Source organism: Lissotriton helveticus, chromosome 2_2 (genome assembly GCF_964261635.1).
Source record: "Lissotriton helveticus chromosome 2_2, aLisHel1.1, whole genome shotgun sequence".
NCBI classification, from domain to species: Eukaryota; Metazoa; Chordata; class Amphibia; order Caudata; family Salamandridae; genus Lissotriton; species Lissotriton helveticus.
Window position 1 is genome coordinate 144,221,962 of NC_136060.1, and position 21,304 is coordinate 144,243,265.

General features: G+C 41.8%; 1 protein-coding gene across 3 annotated transcripts in view; it reads left to right on the forward strand.

Moving 5' to 3' along the window:
• Positions 1–21,304, forward strand: part of CORIN (corin, serine peptidase) — a 1,859,037-nt gene that overhangs the window by 1,788,187 nt on the left and 49,546 nt on the right. For all 3 annotated transcript variants that reach the window (XM_078678226.1, XM_078678228.1, XM_078678227.1), the window contains exons 18-20: positions 11,299–11,348; positions 15,487–15,661; positions 20,246–20,517. In XM_078678226.1, the coding sequence (XP_078534352.1) occupies positions 11,299–11,348; positions 15,487–15,661; positions 20,246–20,517 (497 nt within the window). The remainder of the gene's footprint in view (positions 1–11,298; positions 11,349–15,486; positions 15,662–20,245; positions 20,518–21,304) is intronic.

Consider the following 21,304-nt stretch of genomic DNA (forward strand, 5'->3'; position numbering starts at 1 on the left):
GCGTCTCCTTGGGTTCTGATGTGATGTAGTCTTTTGATCAGGGTGTGGTGGGATACGGTGTTGAATGCTTCTGAGAGGTCGAGAAGGATCAGGGCTGCTGTTCGTCCGTGGTCGATATGGGTTCTGATGTCATTAGTGGTGGCGATTAAGGCGGTTTCTGTGTTGTGGTAGGTATGGAATCAAGGTTGGGAGGTGTCCAGAAGATAATTGTTCTCCAGATGTTCAGTGAGTTGGTGGTTGAGGGCTTTTTTGAGTAAATTGGTGGGGAAGGGGAGCAGAGAGAAGGGACAGTAGTTTTTGAGTTTGCTGGGTTCAATGGACGTTTTTTTGAGAAGGCGCTTGACCTGGACTTTGGTCATAAAATGCCTGGTGCCCCAATAACTGTAGCCCATTTTTGATCAGTGTTTCATGTCACTGGAAACCTATCTAGGTCCTAGTAGCAAACACATTACCAGAAGGGCTGATAAATACTCAATGGATACTTCTCAAGTCAGAGAAACTTGTATAAGGGGCAAGATGACTAACATGTCAATTGGACTCGGTCTGGAACAGCGACAAACCCTGAAAACTCCAACAATTCAGGGAGCAGAACTTGGGAAAAATGAAGATGTATAAGACTATTTTAATTTAAAAAAATTGCCAATGAGTGATATTCTCTACACTGAGTGATAAAATTAGCTAGATTGTGACTATTGTGCTGAAGACCGAGCAAGTGTGCTATTTTGCTAATTGCAAATATTCACATAGCATCAGGCAGATAACACAATGCAGGATTGAGGACTCCATTAAAGGGCCACTTGCAATCATACAAACTGCTGTTGCACCCTGACCAAATCCTGCTACACAAACCATTGTCTTCCAATAGAGAAATATAAAGTTTGTGAATGCAGAGCTGGCTCTCCGCATTGAAAATGTCCCAAAAGAAGACTGCCTTGTCTTTACCTTATTGGTGACATACTTCACAGGACATAAATCACCCTGTGAATCAGGATAATTTTCATGATGTTGTTGCCATGTGTTCACAACCCATGAACTCTAGATGAGGTGATCAAATATGCAACCACTTTCCAAAATCACGAGAGTTGCAATAGTGGATGATTTCCTTCCACATTATAGCACCATGGAGGAAGCTAGAGAGCTATATGGGGCTGAGAAGGCACAGACTTCACAGTGGACAATAAGCTATCTGTTATAGTTTTGTAAAATACTGTTCATGGGGCCACAAAAAAGGCATTCACATATACTCACATTTTGGGAGCTTGGATTATTCTAGCGGGCAAGGCTGCAGGCTGCAGCCCAAGAGGGTTCCATGACACCAGATACCTTCTCCACAAGGGCCCGCTGAAGCGGATTTGCTGCTGTGAAAAAGCCCTCAGTGGGATAAACTTGAATCTTCAGCGCAGCCAAAATGCACCTTGGTTGAATCGGCTCAGCCAGTTTACCCCATTCCTCCGGAGGTCTTTGGAGCCAAAATGTTTCTAAGTCCCAGGTTTTCAGGGGGGATACGAGAACTCCACCCAGACACAGCAAAGGAAACCATGACCTCAGGAACAGCAATTGGGGTTTAGGACTCACTCCAGCAGAAGCCACCACAGAAGGGTCCAAGGCAGGTCCAGTTGGAACTAGTCTGCTGGAAACCTTAGGTAAAGGCATCTTGTAGCTTGTTGTATCCCTGTAGCTTGAAACGGAGGTCAGTCTTATGAATCTTGGAGTCCAATTGTTTGTCCTGATTACAGGAAAGGGCAGGTCCAGTCCTTCAGGGCTCCTCTCAGGTCTCAGACAGCAGGTTCAGTCCTCTTCTGATCTTCACATCCTATGAACCCCTTATACAAGGGGGTCAAGGGAACAAGTGGAATTTATGGTCTGTCTGTGTTTGAATCTTCCCAAAGTTGAATCTAAATCATAAAAGCCAAACAAAACATGTGAAACGGGGTCCACACCAGTGGAATATCCCAAATATTTGGGGCGCTTGAGTCCCTGTGTGACATAAGATATCGATAGAATCTAGAAAATGATTGTTTGGAACGGCTTTCACACCACTCTGGATGTCATGCTTCATCATAGGCCACTCTAGCTTGCTAAAGAACCCTCCAATGGTGGACAGACTTCCTGTATTCGCAAGAAGTGCTTATGAATGGAGGGTGGGGATCCAGGAGGCAAAGGATAAAAATCACGGTTACTACCGCATAGGGATTAACTCTGTCTGGAATTCGCCGAGATTGTTAAAAAATAGATTATATCGTTCGTGAGTATGTTTATAGGGATTCCCGGTCCCAACTAAAGCCACGGACTCTGGATTGGACCATGGGCTGAAAACATGTTGACCCTCCAGATGCAGAAGTAATAATCACTCCTTTGCATCCTAGTGGCATTTACAATACACAGAAACCTAGGGGTCTAGTAAGGAGTATGTGAGATATTCTCAAATATACTGACTTTCAAGCCTAACTAGTGCCGGACAAAATGCCCTAAAAAGTCTAGTCTATAGCGGAGAACCCATGCATTAGACCACTCGAGACAGTAGGTGAAACCCAGGAGCCAGAGATGGATTCCCATCAATGTCTTGTAAGAGATCTTATAATATTATCATGTGGTCATCCAAAGGTTGGGATGGGGTGTCTCCAGGTGATTAAGACTACCTTCAACCCACCTTATAGGACTGGGATCAACCCACGAATCGTTTGTGGACCATACATGAGATCACTTAGTGGGAATAGGTGCAGTGCAAAAAGAAATATTGTGGTGAGAAGAAGATAAAAAAGAATAGAGAGCAAACAGCAAGACACTTTAATAACTGTAAGCCTCTTCCTGATTAAAACCAAGAACAGCGCAAAAGAGCAGTTTTACCAAATAGCTGCTTGTGGGCCGACATGTTTCTGCCAACAGGGGAAACTCCCTAGGCTTCTTCAGGGCCTCTGTTCTACTTATACTTAATTGCTACTGCTTGTGGGTGCTACCAAATAAACCATCTAGAACGTGACAAAATAAATCATGAAAGGATATAAATGTCTATTCCTCCATGCCAAGTGGTGTGTTTTCTCACCTACAACAAAGAAACGAGTAGAAATAAATGCACAGTTCAACGCTATATAATTAATGTTCTAAACACAAAAAGGTAAAATTAGTTTATCACTCACCCAGAATGGCAGGGGATAAAACCTCACCTCTCCTGGACCAGTCTCAGGATATGGGAGGCCAGGCTCTATGGGGATAAGAAAAATGGTGTTGTGCAAGGAGGGGAATGGGTAATTATACTCCCCTCTCTCATCTAGTACCATTACTATCATAGCCCCAGAGCCTCTCATTTGAACTCTCTCTCCTCTGTCACCCGCTTCACCAGACATAAAAACACTATCACTCACTTTGCAACTATTATTACTGCAAAGAAGTAAAGAGAAAGCTCTCTCTAGTGTTACCCAGTCAGAGATCATAGAACTACTCACCTCTGCGTCGTTGCCTCAGTCAGGAACCTGAAGTTGGGGGAGGCAACGAGGGGGTGGAGGTTCCTCTTTTTTATAAAAAACGTAGCTGTTTCTACAGCCTATCCAAGTACAAAAGACTATGGGGTCAAGAACTACGACCAATCAGTCCACGTGCTTGCAATTGATAGTGTAATTGTACTTAAACGACACAACCAAAACATCATGTCACGTTAGTGGGCAAAAGTCACTAAATCACCCTGTTGACATCTTGCAAGACTGTAAGTTTAAAGCTGATCCTTCAGCTAAAACGCCATCGCGGCACAACTCGTCCCAAATCCCGCAAGAAGTGACCAAGGGACTACATAATGACATCATCGTCCCTCCCTCGGTAGTCCCAATGTGTAAATAAAGTAAATGCTTCGACGGGCAACTGATTGAGTGCCTTCTATTGATCTGCCCATAGAGTGTAGGGCTCGGAGGATGCCTAAGCCTCTCTCATGCGGTGGTATCAATAAAAAGATTTTGCACATCTTGTTGAATTACGGCGCCTCCGGACTACAAAATTACATCATGCAGTGACGTATTGTAGTTCCGCAGATTCGTTCGTAATATTAATACGAGCCAACACAGTCATAGGCGGTTAATGCTCGTATTATTGTCAAATTGGTAGACTGTGGCATTAACCCACCCCATAAATGCCCAGCTCGTATTACTGTGGCTTCAATCAGGTGGAATGGTGTATTCATAGTACAGTCCTACAAAATAACGTCATCTACTGGCATAATGTAGTTCCAACTAGCCGGGGACCCTTCCAACCCTGTGATCTCCCAAAAGAGACCCAATACGCTCTGGCCGTGCGACCAATGTCATGTGGCTGCAAATTGTTGACACCAAAAGGCAAAAGCTAACCAATAGGCTGCATACTACATTGTGAACTACAAACTAAAGTCATCTACTGGCGTATTGTGTTCATCCGTGTGCTGGTGCAAAAGGCTGTATGAATTACAGGCTCCTGTGTTGTTAACATGGAGCGACCTATATAATTCTGTATTATTTACAAATATTCTTCGATTCGAACAGTGAGAAGACCCCTCTCTACTCTATTGGTACGAGATAGTATGCTCTAGAAAGATTTTTTTTGGGCTTCAGACAGATTTTTTATATATATATCAGCACATAGAATCGCTTAAGAAAGGGGTTTCCACAGTACTTAATATCTATTATGTGGAGGATGCCTACGGAGAATATTACCCTCACCCTAACAGGGCTATAGCGCGGTCCAAGTTTCAGTGCACATAAAGACACCTAAGTCAGGGGTTGTCACAGTAATACATGTCTAATATGTAGAAACATCTACGTGGAATGTTTTTCTTACCCCTTCCAAGCCTACAGCATAGTCCAGGGAATTTCATCGTTCAAACCATTACTATCTGTGGATAATCTGTAAATCCATTTTTGTTCTTTAGTGAACAAAAACCTAGTCACATCCCCAATGTGCGATGGTATGAATGGTTTTTCAAGTACTGTCCACACGAAGTCATTTTCAGTATGGTTGTGTTCTATGAAATGTTTCGTCAATTTAGAAACATTTTTCTTACATCTGAATGTGCTCTTGTGTTCGAGCATCCGTGTTCTTACTTTCCGAGTGGTCATGCCTATATATCTATCATGGCAGATGCATGTCAACATGTAGATAACATGAGAGCTGTTGCAGGTTGTAAAAGTATTGAGAAGCCAAGGGCGATCCGTCCCTATGTCTATCTGGCTCGTCCTCGATGTTTGGGGACAAACAGAACAGTTTCCACATGGATGATGTCCCTTCACTGCATCTAGGTCCCATAATGTACCTATCTCTCTTTTAGGTGTTTCCCTAGGTCTAGTGTGGATCAAACGGTCTCTGAGACTGCTAGACCTCTTGAAGGCAAACAGAGGGAGATTGATCCTATCATTCCCACTGTTCAAAACTTTCCAACGGTGTCTCACAATCTTCTGAAGCTGGTTGGACCTAGTGTTGAATGTGGTCACCAGTGTCAGTCGCTCAAGAGGTGGTTTCTCAACTGGAGCCTCTAAGAGGGCTTCTCGATGATTGTTGGACGCCCTTTTGCAGGAGCTTTTAATAAATTTTTTGGGATAGTGTCTGGCTAGTAATTGATCCGAAAGGTTCTTGGCATGCTTCGCAAAAGTCTCTGGTTGGGAACAATTACGGCGGACCCGGAGAAATTGCCCATAAGGGAGATTGTCTCTTAGGGCTTTGGGGTGTTGACTGTCGTACAATAATAATGAATTCCTCGCCATGGTCTTCCTATAGAGCTCGGTTTCAAGGCCAGTAGGTGTTACAAAGATCGATAGATCTAGAAAGGAAATTCTTTCTTTACTACTTTCTAGTGTGAACCTGAGGAACTGATTACGGGTGTTGAGCCACTGGTGAAACTGTCCGATAGACGCCTCGTCGCCTCGCCACACGACGAGGATGTCGTCTATGTAACGCTTCCACCACTGGATATGTGTGCGGAAAGGATTGGTAGGAGTCAGTATGTGTTCCTGTTCAAATACATGAACATATAGGTTCGGCAAGCTGGGAGCGAAAATGCTTCCCATGCTGGTACCTGAGATTTGCAAGTAGATGGTGTTTTCAAATTTGAAAAAATTCTCTTTCATTGCCATCTTTGCTAGGGCCATGATGAAAGGAATTGGTGTGATAGAGTCCAGATCCGACCGCTCCAGGATGGACGTGATGGTCTCTAGTGTCTCATCCTGGGGGATTGAAGTATAGAGCGACTCTATATCAAAAGAGACCAAAAGGTCTGTCTCTACATCAAAGCTTATATCGGGAATGACCCTGAGAACATCCTTCGTATCTTTAAGATACGTTGGCATGGTCTGGACCAGAGGCCTGAGAAAGAAGTCTACAAATGCAGAGAGAGGCTCCAAAAGGGAGCCCTGACCAGATATGATAGGTCTGCCCGGAGGAGGCCTTTGGGCCTTATGGACCTTTGGCAAGGTATAGAAATATGGAGTTGTCGGGTTTTTTGCTTGAAGGAACAATGATTCATTCAAGGTTATCCATCCTTTGCTTAGAGCCTCCTCTATCAAAATTTTGATTTCCAGCGTCAATCTCGCTGTTGGATCCATGTTGAGGGGGGCATATGAATTAGTATCACCTAGCTGGCGAAGGCATTCGTCCCTGTACGCTGTAGTATCCTGCACAACGTAGTGTGCAGCCTATTGGTTAGCTTTTGCCTTTTGGTGTCAACAATTTGCAGCCACATGACATTGGTCGCACGGCCAGAGCGTATTGGGTCTCTTTTGGGAGATCACAGGGTTGGAAGGGTCCCCGGCTAGTTGGAACTACATTATGCCAGTAGATGACGTTATTTTGTAGGACTGTACTATGAATACACCATTCCACCTGATTGAAGCCACAGTAATACGAGCTGGGCATTTATGGGGTGGGTTAATGCCACAGTCTACCAATTTGACAATAATAACGAGCGTTAACCGCCTATGACTGTGTTGGCTCGTATTAATATTACGAACGAATCTGCGGAACTACAATACGTCACTGCATGATGTAATTTTGTAGTCCGGAGGCGCCGTAATTCAACAAGATGCGCTAAATCTTTTTATTGATACCACCGCATGAGAGAGGCTTAGGCATCCTCCGAGCCCTACACTCTATGGGCGGATCAATAGAAGGCACTCAATCAGTTGCCCGTCGAAGCATTTACTTTATTTACACATTGGGACTACCGAGGGAGGGACGATGATGTCATTATGTAGTCCCTTGGTCACTTCTCGCGGGATTTGGGACGAGTTGTGCCGCGATAGCGTTTTAGCTGAAGGATCAGCTTTAAACTTACAGTCTTGCAAGATGGCAACAGGGTGATTTAGTGACTTTTGCCCACTAACGTGACATGATGTTTTGGTTGTGTCGTTTAAGTACAATTACACTATCAATTGCAAGCACGGGGACTGATTGGTCGTAGTTCTTGACCCCATAGTCTTTTGTACTTGGATAGGCTGTAGAAACAGCTACGTTTTTTATAAAAAAGAGGAACCTCCACCCCCTCGTTGCCTCCCCCAACTTCAGGTTCCTGACTGAGGCAACGACGGAGAGGTGAGTAGTTCTATGATCTCTGACTGGGTAACACTAGAGAGAGCTTTCTCTTTACTTCTTTGCAGTAATAATAGTTGCAAAGTGAGTGATAGTGTTTTTATGTCTGGTGAAGCGGGTGACAGAGGAGAGAGAGTTCAAATGAGAGGCTCTGGGGCTATCATAGTAATGGTACTAGATGAGAGAGGGGAGTATAATTACCCATTCCCCTCCTTGCACAACACCATTTTTCTTATCCCCATAGAGCGTGGCCTCCCATATCCTGAGACTGGTCCAGGAGAGGTGAGGTTTTATCCCCTGCCATTCTGGGTGAGTGGTAAACTAATTTTACCTTTTTGTGTTTAGAACATTAATTATATAGCGTTGAACTGTGCATTTATTTCTACTCGTTTCTTTGTTGTAGGTGAGAAAACACACCACTTGGCATGGAGGAATAGACATTTATATCCTTTCATGATTTATTTTGTTCACGTTCTAGATGGTTTATTTTGTAGCACCCACAAGCAGTAGCAATTAAGTATAAGTAGAACAGAGGCCCTGAAGAAGCCTAGGGAGTTTCCCCTGTTGGCAGAAACATGTCGGCCCACAAGCAGCTATTTGGTAAAACTGCTCTTTTGCGCTGTTCTTGGTTTTAATCAGGAAGAGGCTTACAGTTATTAAAGTGTCTTGCTGTTTGCTCTCTATTCTTTTTTATCTTCTTCTCACCACATTATTTCTTTTTGCACTGCACCTATTCCCACTAAGTGATCTCATGTATGGTCCACAAACGATTCGTGTGTTGATCCCAGTCCTATAAGGTGGGTTGAAGGTAGTCTTAATCACCTGGAGACACCCCATCCCAACCTTTGGATGACCACATGATAATATTATAAGATCTCTTACAAGACATTGATGGGAATCCATCTCTGGCTCCTGGGTTTCACCTACTGTCTCGAGTGGTCTAATGCATGGGTTCTCCGCTAGAGACTAGACTTTTTAGGGCATTTTGTCCGGCACTAGTTAGGCTTGAAAGTCAGTATATTTGAGAATATCTCACATACTCCTTACTAGACCCCTAGGTTTCTGTGTATTGTACATCTTGTGTTTCAGGGGACAACAACCTTGGCAGGTCTTTAAACTCCCTCGGACCCTCCTCTCACCTTTTGGTTAGATATCCTAGTGGCATTTACCATAAATACAGGCCCTGGGTACACTTTGTACCATATACATAGGAGTAAATTAAATACGTCAATTAGATTTATGCCAATTCAACCATGTCAAAAGAGGTAGCACAGGAACTTTACTACTTGTTAGCACAAGTAATATGCACAAAGTTCTACAGACAGGAAAAACAGATAGGTCAGAAATCTGAGGGTGCTCCACGCAAGAGATAATCATTTACTACTACTGTAACAATCATTTAAATGCTTGGCAATAAAACAACACTGTCTGACCTAAATTATTTCATTCTGTTAATTCTTAAACTGTTTGCTGTAAGTCACTGCTGTTAGAGCTAATTATCGGTTTCAAGTCACAAAGGTCCTGACAAGCTTATCCGAGTGCTTCTTTTCTCAGATTTGAGAGCAGATGCTCGTAATGACTTTGAGATCTATAAATGTTTTTATTGAAATCCCAGCATTCGGTCACAGAAACCATTATCAGAGATTTCTAATCATTGGGCCATTATCTGTGACTCTAAATGCCTGCCGCATGTTCCCCTAAGGGGAGTTGAGCAGAGAAGTATTCCCGGGTGGGATACCACTCCACTCAATTTAAGTTGTCCAGTGTAACTGCATCTAGATTTTCCGTTTTACCGACCAGAAAATCCAGCCGCATAAATCACCTTGGGAATGGGCTGCAAGTACAGCCCAGCCTGAGTCTCCGGTCTAGAGACTCCCTTTCAAGGCAAGACGGGAGCATTGCATGTGTCACTTCCTTAGTGTTGCCCCTGGGCCCTGCGTTCTGCTTTGCACAGGATTTCAAGTACTTAATAGTGAGTACACGAATACCATTTCGGCAATTACACCAAAGCAAAAAGTGCAACTGCATAACAGGTATTACAGAAGTGGCCTTGCTAATGTCTTAGACCCCTTCGGTAGTACAACAGTGCCATTGGGGTGCAAAAATTGTCTCAAAACCCATTGCATTTCTGGACCATTGTTATTCAAGCCCATGAGTCTTGCGACTTTTGTTTTTAATCAGTAGAATTTGTTGTATGTAAATTATCAATGAATGTCTTGGTCAACAAACTTCTGACTTTCTATATATCTTCATGTATATCAATGGGGCTGTTTGATTCAAAAGAAAGATTTGGAAAATTGAGAAAGAATACTGTTCATGAAGTGTGACTGTACTCCTGTCCCCTTCTCTCTTTTTCTCTTCATCTCCATGTCAAGCACTCTGTCTCTTGCTCTTTCTCTGTCACTCATCTGACCCTCCTACATTATTTCCCCTTGCTCTCTCTAATTCTACCTCTCATACTCTCTTTTTACGCCACCTCTTTCTTTTCTGTCTCACTCTTTTTAGCTTGTTTCTCTCTTCACTTTTCCGTCTCATCGCCAACTGCTACTGGAACAAAGGACATGCATTAGAACAGGGCAAAAACAGGGGGCATATTACCAAGCAATAGCGATAATTATCGCTATTGCTTGGTTAGAGACAAAAATTTACCGCTGAGCTGCGGCGATTTTTATCGCAAATAAACCTTGGTATTACCAAGGTTTATCGCAAATGCGATAAAAATCGGCCGCAATGCATGAATATCGCTGAAAAGTCAGCGATATTCATGCATTATCGAGCAAATGCTCTTAGCCATGTTATCCACCTCCCATTGGATAACATGGCTAAGAACTGCTCAGGGCAGGTGTTAGCTTTTGGAGATATTCGCGCTTAGCGCAAATATCTACATAAGTTGGTAATAGGCGATAGCGATGTTAGCGACTGTTTCCAGTCGCTAACATCTTGGCACGCCCACTTTGCATGTCATTAGTGATAAATATCACTGACATGCAAAGTGGGGCCCAAGATGGTCGCTATCTCCTACTAGCTGTCGCTAACTGGTGTTAGCAACAGCTAGGTAATAAGGAGATAATTTTATCTCCGCTTTCTTGGCTTTTAAAGCCAAAAAAGCAGAGATAAACCCCCTTGATAATATGCCCCAGAGTAACTTCAAAATGTTGCAGATCCTCCATTAAAACCTCTGGCAGCTAAGCCATTTAATGAGGAGTTTACTACATGACAGACACCCCCTAAGCCAAGACATCTCAAGGCCCACCACTGGGCCCAAGAAGGATGGACTGTCACAAAAAGTATTGTTTTCCTCACTTTATGAGAACCCACCTTTCCCTCCACATGCTAGGGAGACCAGATAAGTGGGCAATGTACCCAATTTTCGAAGTACGTTTTCAGTAGGTCATGGTACTTCCATCATCTGAGACAACCATTGGTAGAATTCCTGCAAAAGTGTTTCCCTTCTAAATTGACCTCCTACACAAGCTAGAGAGTCACTTTGGCAAAGAAAGCGCTGTTATCTTAGTGGATTCAATTTAGATTCGCTACACTTGCAGACAGGAAGTCTAGTCTGGGTGTAGAACTCTAAATCAGCCCCAGTGTTGTGGTGGTAGCCAGCAGCCCCCACATACATACGAGTGCAGTGCTGCCATGGCTGTCACAGAAACTACCAACATTATCAATTCCTTTTCCCCATTTTCCTATAATAGCATGTTGCACTAAAATAAATGAAAAATTGTGCTTTCTTATTTTCTTTCTGTTTTTTTAATACAGGCATGTGTGTCAAAATGGAAGCAGGGTTGCACTTCAATGTACTAAAGAAGGTAAGCAGTTTGCTTTCTTAACGATTTCTGGCTCTAGCTCTTTGAACATTTAGATCGCACTTTTCCAGTATGTAAAATATTGTCAGTGTATGGTAAACTAAAATTAATGCTAGTTTTCAACAAATATTCAGTTAAATTCATAGACACAAACGTCTTTGCTTTTCTGAATGTTGATTAAAGCTTTAAAAGAAGACATTTCCATAAGGCAATCTGCAACAATCAAATATAAGTGAGTTGCACTGACTCAGCCGTGGTCGGTGTGGTAAAAGTGGAAGAAGTCTAAATTATATTTGTGACCGAAAGGCAAACATGTGTAAAAATTAAGGGGGAGCTGTACGACCTTTGTAAATTGCGGCTTCCAATTTGCAATCAATTGGGGTCACAAAATTGCGAGACGCAATTTACAATGTACTACAGTGACACAGACACTGATTGTGATTCCCAATGGGGTCGCAAAATGCGAGGGTCATAAAAATTAATGAGCCACTCGCAATTTGCGACCCCATTGGGAATGGCTGTCCCTCTCAGGTATGGTGGCCTGCTGGACTCAGCAGACCACCATGTCTGGGACTGCTTTTCAATAAAGCAGTTTTTATTTTTTTTAAACGCATCCCGTTTTCCCTAAAAGAAAACAGGCTGCATTTAAAAAAAAAAAAAATGAAACGTTTTCGTTTCATTTTTTAAGGAGAGGCAATGGTCCCTGGGACCACTGCCTGATAAAAATGTTTTCCTCTGCAGTTGCAAAGGGGAAAGGGTACCCTGACCTTCCCTTTTGCAAGTGCATTACCACCTTCTTGAAGAGGGTGATAATTTGCAAGTGTTTTGCAACCGCAATTGCGGACGCAAAACATTCATACATGGCTTTGGGGTCGCTATTAGGAAGGGAACGCCCATTCCTAATAGCGACTCGCAATTCCTAAATAGCGAGTCACAAATAAATTGTGACTCGCTATTTAGGATTTGTACATGGCCCTGTGACATTTTGCATGTGCAAACGGGTCGCAAACCCGTTTGCGCATGCAAAATAGGGTCGTACATCTTGCCCCAAATGTCTTACTTCAGAGGTTCTTAGCCTGTGGTCTACTCAGAGGGCGTATTGTAAACTTTCAAACCCCCTGTAGGTGTGAAGGAATTTCAACCTGAAGGCTGAAAATGAGGTTGGTATCCTTATCATGATTCTGGGGAGCAGCACAAGTACAGCGGACAGTGATTAGTGGCTTCTATTGATGCTCTTGTATGCTTCAAGAAAAAGAGCACGCATTAGAAATACACAAGAATGTGATATGCCGCTATCTAGATCTTCATCTTTTAGAAATACAACTACATTTTGAAAAGCTCCAGAATTTCGATTAAAATTTCGATTTTTGCATGTTACTTTATTTGTGAATTAAATAAAATATTTCATAATTTCTGTATTTGTTTGTTGCACACGTGTGTCTTTATTTTGATGTATTGCTTTGTGGTTAAAATCATAGCAGCTGCTTAGGGCGTCGCTGGCTTTCAGTAGTGATTTAGTCGGAGTCCACAGAAGTGTAGGTTGAGAACCACTGTCTTTTGATAGTTAGCCATGCAAATAGTCGGGCGAGGTCTTTTAATCTGTGTGCTACAGTGAGGACGAAGAGTTGGGCAGTTGGAATGAGCAAATGTCACTACACCTAGCGTAATGAACAAATGTCACTACACCTAGCGTAATGAACAAATGTCACTACACCTAGCGTACCAAAATCTTTGCATCTACCTTATCGAAGAACATTTTTGTATGTGGTGTTTTCCTTAGAAATGAGTTCTGGTTACTTCTAATGCAGCAAACACTACACTAAAAGAAATGATCCTTCACAAGTAAGTCTCCCAGGCACATCCAAGGTCATTGGGGCTGGCTAGGTTATGGCACATCCCCAGAGAGCATTCCTTCTCAATCCGTAGGCCCAGGGATGCAAGTGCTAGATACTCTACTTCACAAGGTACATCAACTTCAATCTGAGAGCAAAAATTCATTGAAGGCAAGCAGAAATCTTTGACTTTGTGCACCTGGCAACTCCCAAAGGGCATACGTAGCCTCACGATGTCTCATCATCAGATGAAATGACACTAAACTATAGTACAGTTTGAGACGGTATATTTATTTGACGACTCCTACAATGAAAATTCAGCATCTTAAAGTCTGCAATTGCTTTGGCAGGGTTCCTATATATGCGTGAATGTAAGGGATATACAAGTTGCAAACCTAGCTACTAAAAAATGATTGACTGTATAAAAAGAAGGGGGCTTACAAGATAGGTGGCTGTAGCAAGAAAGGATGATCATGGAAGGAGGAAATTGCAGAGGATTTGGAAATGGAAAGTGATGGTGGCGAGTTCATATAGCGCAGAACGATGCTGCGTGTAGTGCTGCTGATTTTGTTCTGTTTATTTTCATCTTACTGACTATTATGTGGTAGTGTTTTTGATTTCTGTGACAGGCTAGATTATAGTCTGCTGTTTTTGGGGAAAACAGAGGAACCAAGATGACATGCCTAAACCGTCTCTGCAGCAGGAACTGTAATGGTTATGTGCCACAATTAATTCAATCATATGTATGCAGATTTGGGGGGAAATTGGTATTGTACAAATGAAACTCTAGGCAAATCCTCTGTCTCTGAGTTGTACAGAAACACATTTGGCTCCATACGTACCTCGGCGGTGCCGTCTAGTAACTTGTCAGAAAATGGCCAATGCCTGCCATGTTTGAGATCTCTTGGGGATGTCTCATCCCACCCCACCTCACCAAGTAAACGGAAAACACAGATTTACAAAGGCTGTTATCATAAAGGCCACGCATTTCTGGATTTCTTAGTATTAGTGTCACCACCTGAGTGACTCTTAGAATGCCAAACAAGGTTCCAGAGGCAATGTCTCAGTTTTTCTCATGACATTGGAAGTAGAAGTGGGCCAGATTAAGTAGGAGACCTTTGCAGTTGCTCAGCCAGGAAGGACTAGTGAGCTAGGGCTTTGCAGTCTCAACAAAGATTCACTGTGTTGGTATGACCAATAGGCACTCCAGATGACCCCGAGTGTGGCCCTTTTTGTGACCCTTCGGACGTGACAAGACCAAAGGAAAATGGCCCTTTCAAGCGGTTCACCAGGCAGTGCCAGAGTGCCCGATAGGCCAGTCCAACACTGGAGGCTCAAGAACATCCTGGACCAGTGGAATCTTCTAGATGGATGAGTACGTGAATCTCAAATAGAGCGAGTTACAGTACTCCAGCCACATTGATGTGTAAAATTCACGGAGGAATCTTGAATTTGAACAAACAGTGCTAACGCTTTCATTTGGTGTTACATAGTCGAATGTGAATCAACCTCCAGAAATAGATATGTCAAATCTGGTATCGGTACACAATTGTCTTACCGAATGTCCCTATTCCAAGCCAAAATCTCAGTCTTGTTGGAAGGTGGGTTTTTATAGGTTATATTTTAAAGGAAAACAGACAAGGTTGTAAGTGTTACTCTCGAATTCACATGCTGCTAATGCAAGCTTTGGGTTCTCTTGGCAGTATTTGCTGAGCATAGCCTAGGAATGTCTTCAGTGTGGAAGCCCAATGCACATCCACCCTTCCTATAGTTGCTCAAATTTACAAATAGGTTTACATTAAATTATATTGCATATGGGTGTCCAAAAGATTTTTATTTGCTTTTGTATGTTTCGTTTTTTCCCCTACATAAGTGAAAATTCTGTTCCCTTCAGTTGCACTGATGAAAGTTAGTAAATCGAGATAAGTGTGAATTTCTGTAGGAAGTGGGTGGGGTATGTGCGTGTCTTTCTATTTGACATTACACCAGCAAAGCTGCAATTTTTTCTGGCTAATAAGTCGATGAGTAGTAATTTTTTGCGGATGATGACTATTGCAGTAGTCATGCCTTTGGCTTGAGATGGCGTAAGGATGATAGCTAGTGATTTTCATTCAGGAGTGGTGATATTCTAGTCAATAGCCGCACATAGTAGTGGATGAAACATATTTCTAATCGATTGTGGACTTAATGGCGTGATTGTTCTTTGATGTTGTTTGCCTTGGTTTTAAAAGTAGTCCATATTTCTTAAGTAGGACAAACACCTACGTTTGTTGTGTGTAGCAAACACTAACGCCCAATTTCTGTGCCAGATTGTGGCCGCCGCCCTGCAGCTCGAATGAACAAGAGGATCCTCGGTGGCCGGACAAGTCGGCCTGGACTCTGGCCATGGCAATGCTCTCTACAGAGCGAACCAAGTGGGCACATCTGTGGCTGTGTTCTCATCGGGAAAAAGTGGGTGCTGACTGTAGCCCACTGCTTTGAAGGGTAAGTACAACGAGTCATATTGATAAATAAGAAACACTTGCAGCAGCAGGACATATTAAATTAGGTAAAACCTTCAATTTAGGCATATTTAAGAGGAAGGGGATAAAAGAGTGCTTGTGGCTTATATTATATATCGATAAATGCATTTCCTGTAATCATTTATGTACAACATAGAAATGTTTTTGCCTCCCACTTAGTGTCTGTGTGAGGCTTTTTGGGGACTTATTTCCATTATCGAAGACGAATTTAGAAACGTTGTGAATTCGGATAAGAAGAAATCTAGAGCCATAAACACATATCGAAGCTTATTAATGAGTGTTTATAACCATTTTCAACTGAAATCATGTACTAATGACGACCCAGTGCATTTCTTACTACTATTATCTTGCCACAGGGGTTTCCCTTGAAAGGTTTGGGATTATTAATTTGAACGTATTAGAAATGGGGCTTCTGGTTGGCTAAGGTATGCACCCAAGCCAAGCCGAACCCACCAATCAAGTCAGGGCAAGTCGATACACACCAGGGATAACCTGTTCTCACACTCTGACAGCTTGGTGCAGAGCAGGCAGGTTTATCCTAAGAGGCAATCTGTAAAGTATGTGTGTAACACACACACAAAGCCATATAGTGAAATCACTACAAAATGATAGTAATTCTTTATGTAATAAATGTAATAAAAGTAACACCAAAACGGCAAAAATCCAATAAATATGCCACAACATATAGCTTTTGCAAGTTTAAAATGGGGAAACAGTGTTTGAGAATTGGTTTCATGCTTACTAGAATGCTTTTATGGTAATCAGTGTGGGTTCACTTGGGTTTGTGCTGCCTGTATTCGTAGCCCCCGACCACCAGGAGCGTGGTATCAGGGGATCTGGGCAGGGCAGCAGTTCCTGAAAACAATCAGCAGAGCAAGATGGCAATCCTTTGCACATCAGCATTTGCTACAGCGTAGATTCTTTCAGACCCAGTGGTGTAATCATTTTGTACTGTCGAAGCCCTAATACTTGTACTCAAAAGTGACTTTGATGTTTGGGGGATGACTTCAATAGATCTTTATAAAGTGCACAAGGGTCCCTTTCAGCCCAATCCTGGTCCCAGACTACCATCAGGGTGTAAATCTGTACTTTGTGTTAGGGCAGGCCACAACCTATTCAGATGTAAGTGTGAACCACCTCCCTCTCTCCCTGCCCAGGAATGCTAAAAATTCAACAATGTTCCACAGTAACACATAACTTTTTGTACTTTTATACCAGTGACAACTTATACATCACATTTCGTTTAAATAGGTATATGGTTTGATTTAGGTGTTTTATTTGCACCTGTCATGTTATGCCCTCTTCAAATCGCTTGACTCCTTAAAAGATGGAGGCTCACATAAGTCGCTATAGAATATTGGGTAGAGCTTTACATGGGCAGGCACAGTCAGGTTCTTAATTCCTGCACTTCTTTAATAATAAAAAAGGGTACATGCACTTCATAGAAGAGGTCCAATTTTTTTTATACAGGAGAGTACTAGCACTTCTCAGTAGCAAACAGGTGCCCTAAAATAGTGAGTAACTACACTTCTATATTTCCATTTCAAGCACTGTCTATGAGACATATTAATATCACAAGACAATTTAGAGTATCGGTTAAACATATACTATGTCCTTTTCCGTCACCTATGACTGGTTAGAATTTGTTTTTAGAGAGATTGTGCTGCAAAATGCACCATATACCCATCATTTTTTCAAATAATTTTAAGGCTGCCAAACCTACAATGCTCCTAGGAAGGGTCAGTCAGGTTTATTCCATGGGTACTATTTGAGCATCTGTTGATTTTTAGAAAATGTAAATGAAAATCAGATTTAAGAATGAACAATTTGACTGAAGAAACACTGATCCCTACATCAACAATGTTCAATTTGGGTGGGAAACTCCAATACTACATGTTAACCCTGTACGCACTCACTCCGCTAGAAACACAGTGGCTTTCCTGGATTACAAATTACATATGATATTTACCAGCTGCTATGTTTCAAAATCAGTGCTGGATTTAACGCTAGCGCCAGGTGCAACAATCTTTTTTTGGCGTCCCACAATGTCCTCCTTCTCAACTGACACTTTCACTATTACCCTCCACAGTGGCCCTCATCTCTCCATAGACCCTCTCACATGCATTTCATTTGTGTTATAGCCCTACGCATGCCAGTGTAGGAAGTTGAGGCACTTTACATCAAGCACAAATTATACAGAAACAGTGAATCATGTGTGTGTAAATCAGTGTATAGGAAATGTTACATAAAACAATGAGAATTACAAAGTGTAGAAATCACATGTAATCCTTACTATTAGACAGTATATTTTAAGAGTGTTTGGTTTTGAGAGGCCCAAACTCAAGATTTAAAACATATCACAGTGGTTTCAGTTGACTTTACTAATAACAATATATTTCTACCCCAATCAAAGGGCCTGATTCAGAAACTGCACTATTGAGTTGGTTTTTACTTTCAATATTCACAAACTGCACTTTTGTAGTAACTTACACTGTTATAGTCCAGCACTATACATGTCCACTGGTACTGTAACACATCCCATAGAAAATAATGGAGGGAAGGTCTTAAAATAAAACCCAATAGGAAATAATGTTAAATTATTTAAAATCGTTAAAAATATAAATGCTTATTTAAGGCCAGGGGATGCCCGCAAAAGCACCCCAAGATTTGGAAATGATGGGCGGACTACCTGGAACTGTAGTTGGAGCCAGTGCCCCCTGCGAAGCCATCTATGCCCTCTCTGACATAGGGGGTCATTGGGTGCAGGAGCAAACATATAGCTATGGGACTCATTGGCTGGGGTGGGCGCTATGGTGGCAAAAGAGACACGGCTGTGGAACAGTGCAATGGGGGTGGGGTTCAATATGTTTATAAACAAACAGAATCCACTGTAGGAAGGGTTTCCGTAACTATGGTTGGGAACACCCTATGTTTTAAAATACCCCTCACACACCAAAAGGACCCTTGGTGTCATGCTTCATCATTGGGGTCTTCGCACCCCTCTACGGGATGCGGCGTGCTACGACCTGCGACTACGCGGGAGCACTCAATCCAGACTATGTGTGGTGTATGTGAAGGTATCTTATGTGAGTGGTGAGGTTATAAATGGCGAGTGAAGTTTTAAAAAAGAGCCTGGCTCGTGGGGTAACAAAGAATTTTAATCTGCCCCCGAGCTGGCACTATTAAAAACGTGCAGTAAACGGAGGTTTGAAGTGCAAGGCTATGTGCACTACCTCCTTTGTGTGTGTGTCGACATGTTTCGGAGACTGGGCTCCTTCTTCAGGACAGGATACACAAATCCCCACCTTACTCACGTGTTTCTATTCAAAACATGAAGTATTTTTACAAAAGTGAAATATATGTGCAGGACATGTTATGTACCTACTGGTTTGAGTCGCTATTTTCGACTGTGATAATTTTCTTTCAATGCCTCATGAGCCAGTGGAACGTAGGGGATTAACGTGCTGATTAGCTACGAAGGTCTAGGAGACACTGCTGCCTGACTGCCCCATACGCGGCTTCCCTCCCTCTTTGTTAATTTTGGGGTTTCAATATGTTCATGTTGCTTTGTTTGGTATAATTTTTATTTCGAGATTATGTAAACTAAATGTCCATGACAATGCTGTGAGATGTATATTATGGCAAATGTCTTCTGGATCCAGGGGCCCTGCCCCATGTATGACTGTCGACACAATAAAATTGGTTTCTAAAAAAGAAAAAAAGAAAGAAAAAATATATATATATATATATATATATATATATATATATATATATATATATATATATATATATATATATATATGTTTAGAAATTAATATTACTAAAATATCAACATAAAACATGTATTTTTTAGTTAATAAATATGTACTAGTTTAATATTCATTATTCAATTAATAAATGTACCGTGGTTATATATGTTTTAAACATTAACTTATATTTATTTATATTTTTAACTTTTTCATTATTTTATTTAATTTAAAATTATTTCCTATGGAGTTTTATTTTAAGTCCATACCTTCATTATTTTCTATGGGAGGGTGTTACAGTACCAGTGGTTGGGCATGTATCGTGCTGGTGTTACTACAAAAGTGCAGTCTGTGAATACCAAAAAGTAGTAAACGTACTCAAAAGTGTAAGTTACCTTTGTGAATCAGTTACCTTAATGAGTCAGGCCCAACATTTCTCATAATCAGGTGTTTTTTATAGTAATGAAATTATAACTGTGTTAAGTTTATGCTTTCCCTAAATTTCATTGCTTCTTCTTGATGAGGTAAACATAGGTAGAATGCAAACGCCATAAATAATATTGGGGGCAGAGGGTTTAGGCTACTTGTGAAAATAACAATTTCAGGAGATCTGCAAACAAACAGTGTGACTTGACTTGTTATGAGAGTTGAATTATTTCACTAAAAGTGTTAGAAGTGACTACAACACTTGTTCTGGCAAAGAACAACCACGTTTCGATGTAATATGATACTTGGTAGTACTTATCTTGCTGTTTAATGGACAACCTTCACACAACACTTTTTTTTAATTTACATTCTAGGAGAGAAAATGCAGCTGTGTGGAAAGTAATATTTGGTATCAACAATCTGGATCACCCCTCTGACTTCATGCAGACTCGTTTGGTGAAGAGGATTATCCTACACCCCCGTTACAACCGGGCAGTGGTTGACTATGACATAAGCATTGTGGAGCTAAAAGAAAACATCAATGAGACAAGCTACGTCCGGCCAGTGTGCTTACCTGGAAATAAGCAGCTGGTTGAACCAGATACCTACTGCTACATTACGGGATGGGGGCACATGGGCAGCAAAAGTAAGCAAAATTATTGAGAATGCTTTGGAAAGATCTGACTATGTGATAATAAATGTATAGTAATCTGTGACAGCAGAGCAGCCAACATTGTTCCTCTTTTCAAAGTGATGGGGAGGATATCCTTCGGGTTAGTAGAGAAATGGCTAATACCTTGCCTCTAAGGCAACATGCATTATTTAAAGAGTTTGCTGATTTGGCAAATCAGAATTGACTGATAGGCCTCTGCTGCCATAAGGTAAATACATTCTCTTCATGCTATCAGTGTTATCAGTAGAGTTTTTACAGTGAACTTCCTTCTTTGACATCATTGTATGGTTATGGGCAGCATTGGATAGATGTTTTCATATGACCCAGATGATCTCCAGACAGTAGGAGGGCCCAAGAAGAGACAGCTAATATTGATCCTGGCAAGAACCTGACCTCATAGTGGTTGAACAAATGATAAATAGGGTATTCCATTTTACAGGAAGTTATGAAACTGAGGGCCTTTAAACTCTTCTAGAAGACAGTTGATGCAAAAGAATGCATACAACAATTCTGAAGAAGAGGGCTTCTTCCACTGCTCTGATGAATAGGTATGTTTAAAGTCCTTGCATACAATTCTTTCAAGGCCCTGAGATGCTGAACATTGTCTATGTGTTGTGGCAACGGGCTCCTTCCAGCAAAGAGCCCCCGCCATATTACTATGTCGGGGGGTCCGCGGCGGACGGCAAGACCGACCGCCGCTTTCTTGTCGACCGGGCGGAAAAGGGTTCAATATGGTGGCGCTGTCTGTTAGACACTGCCA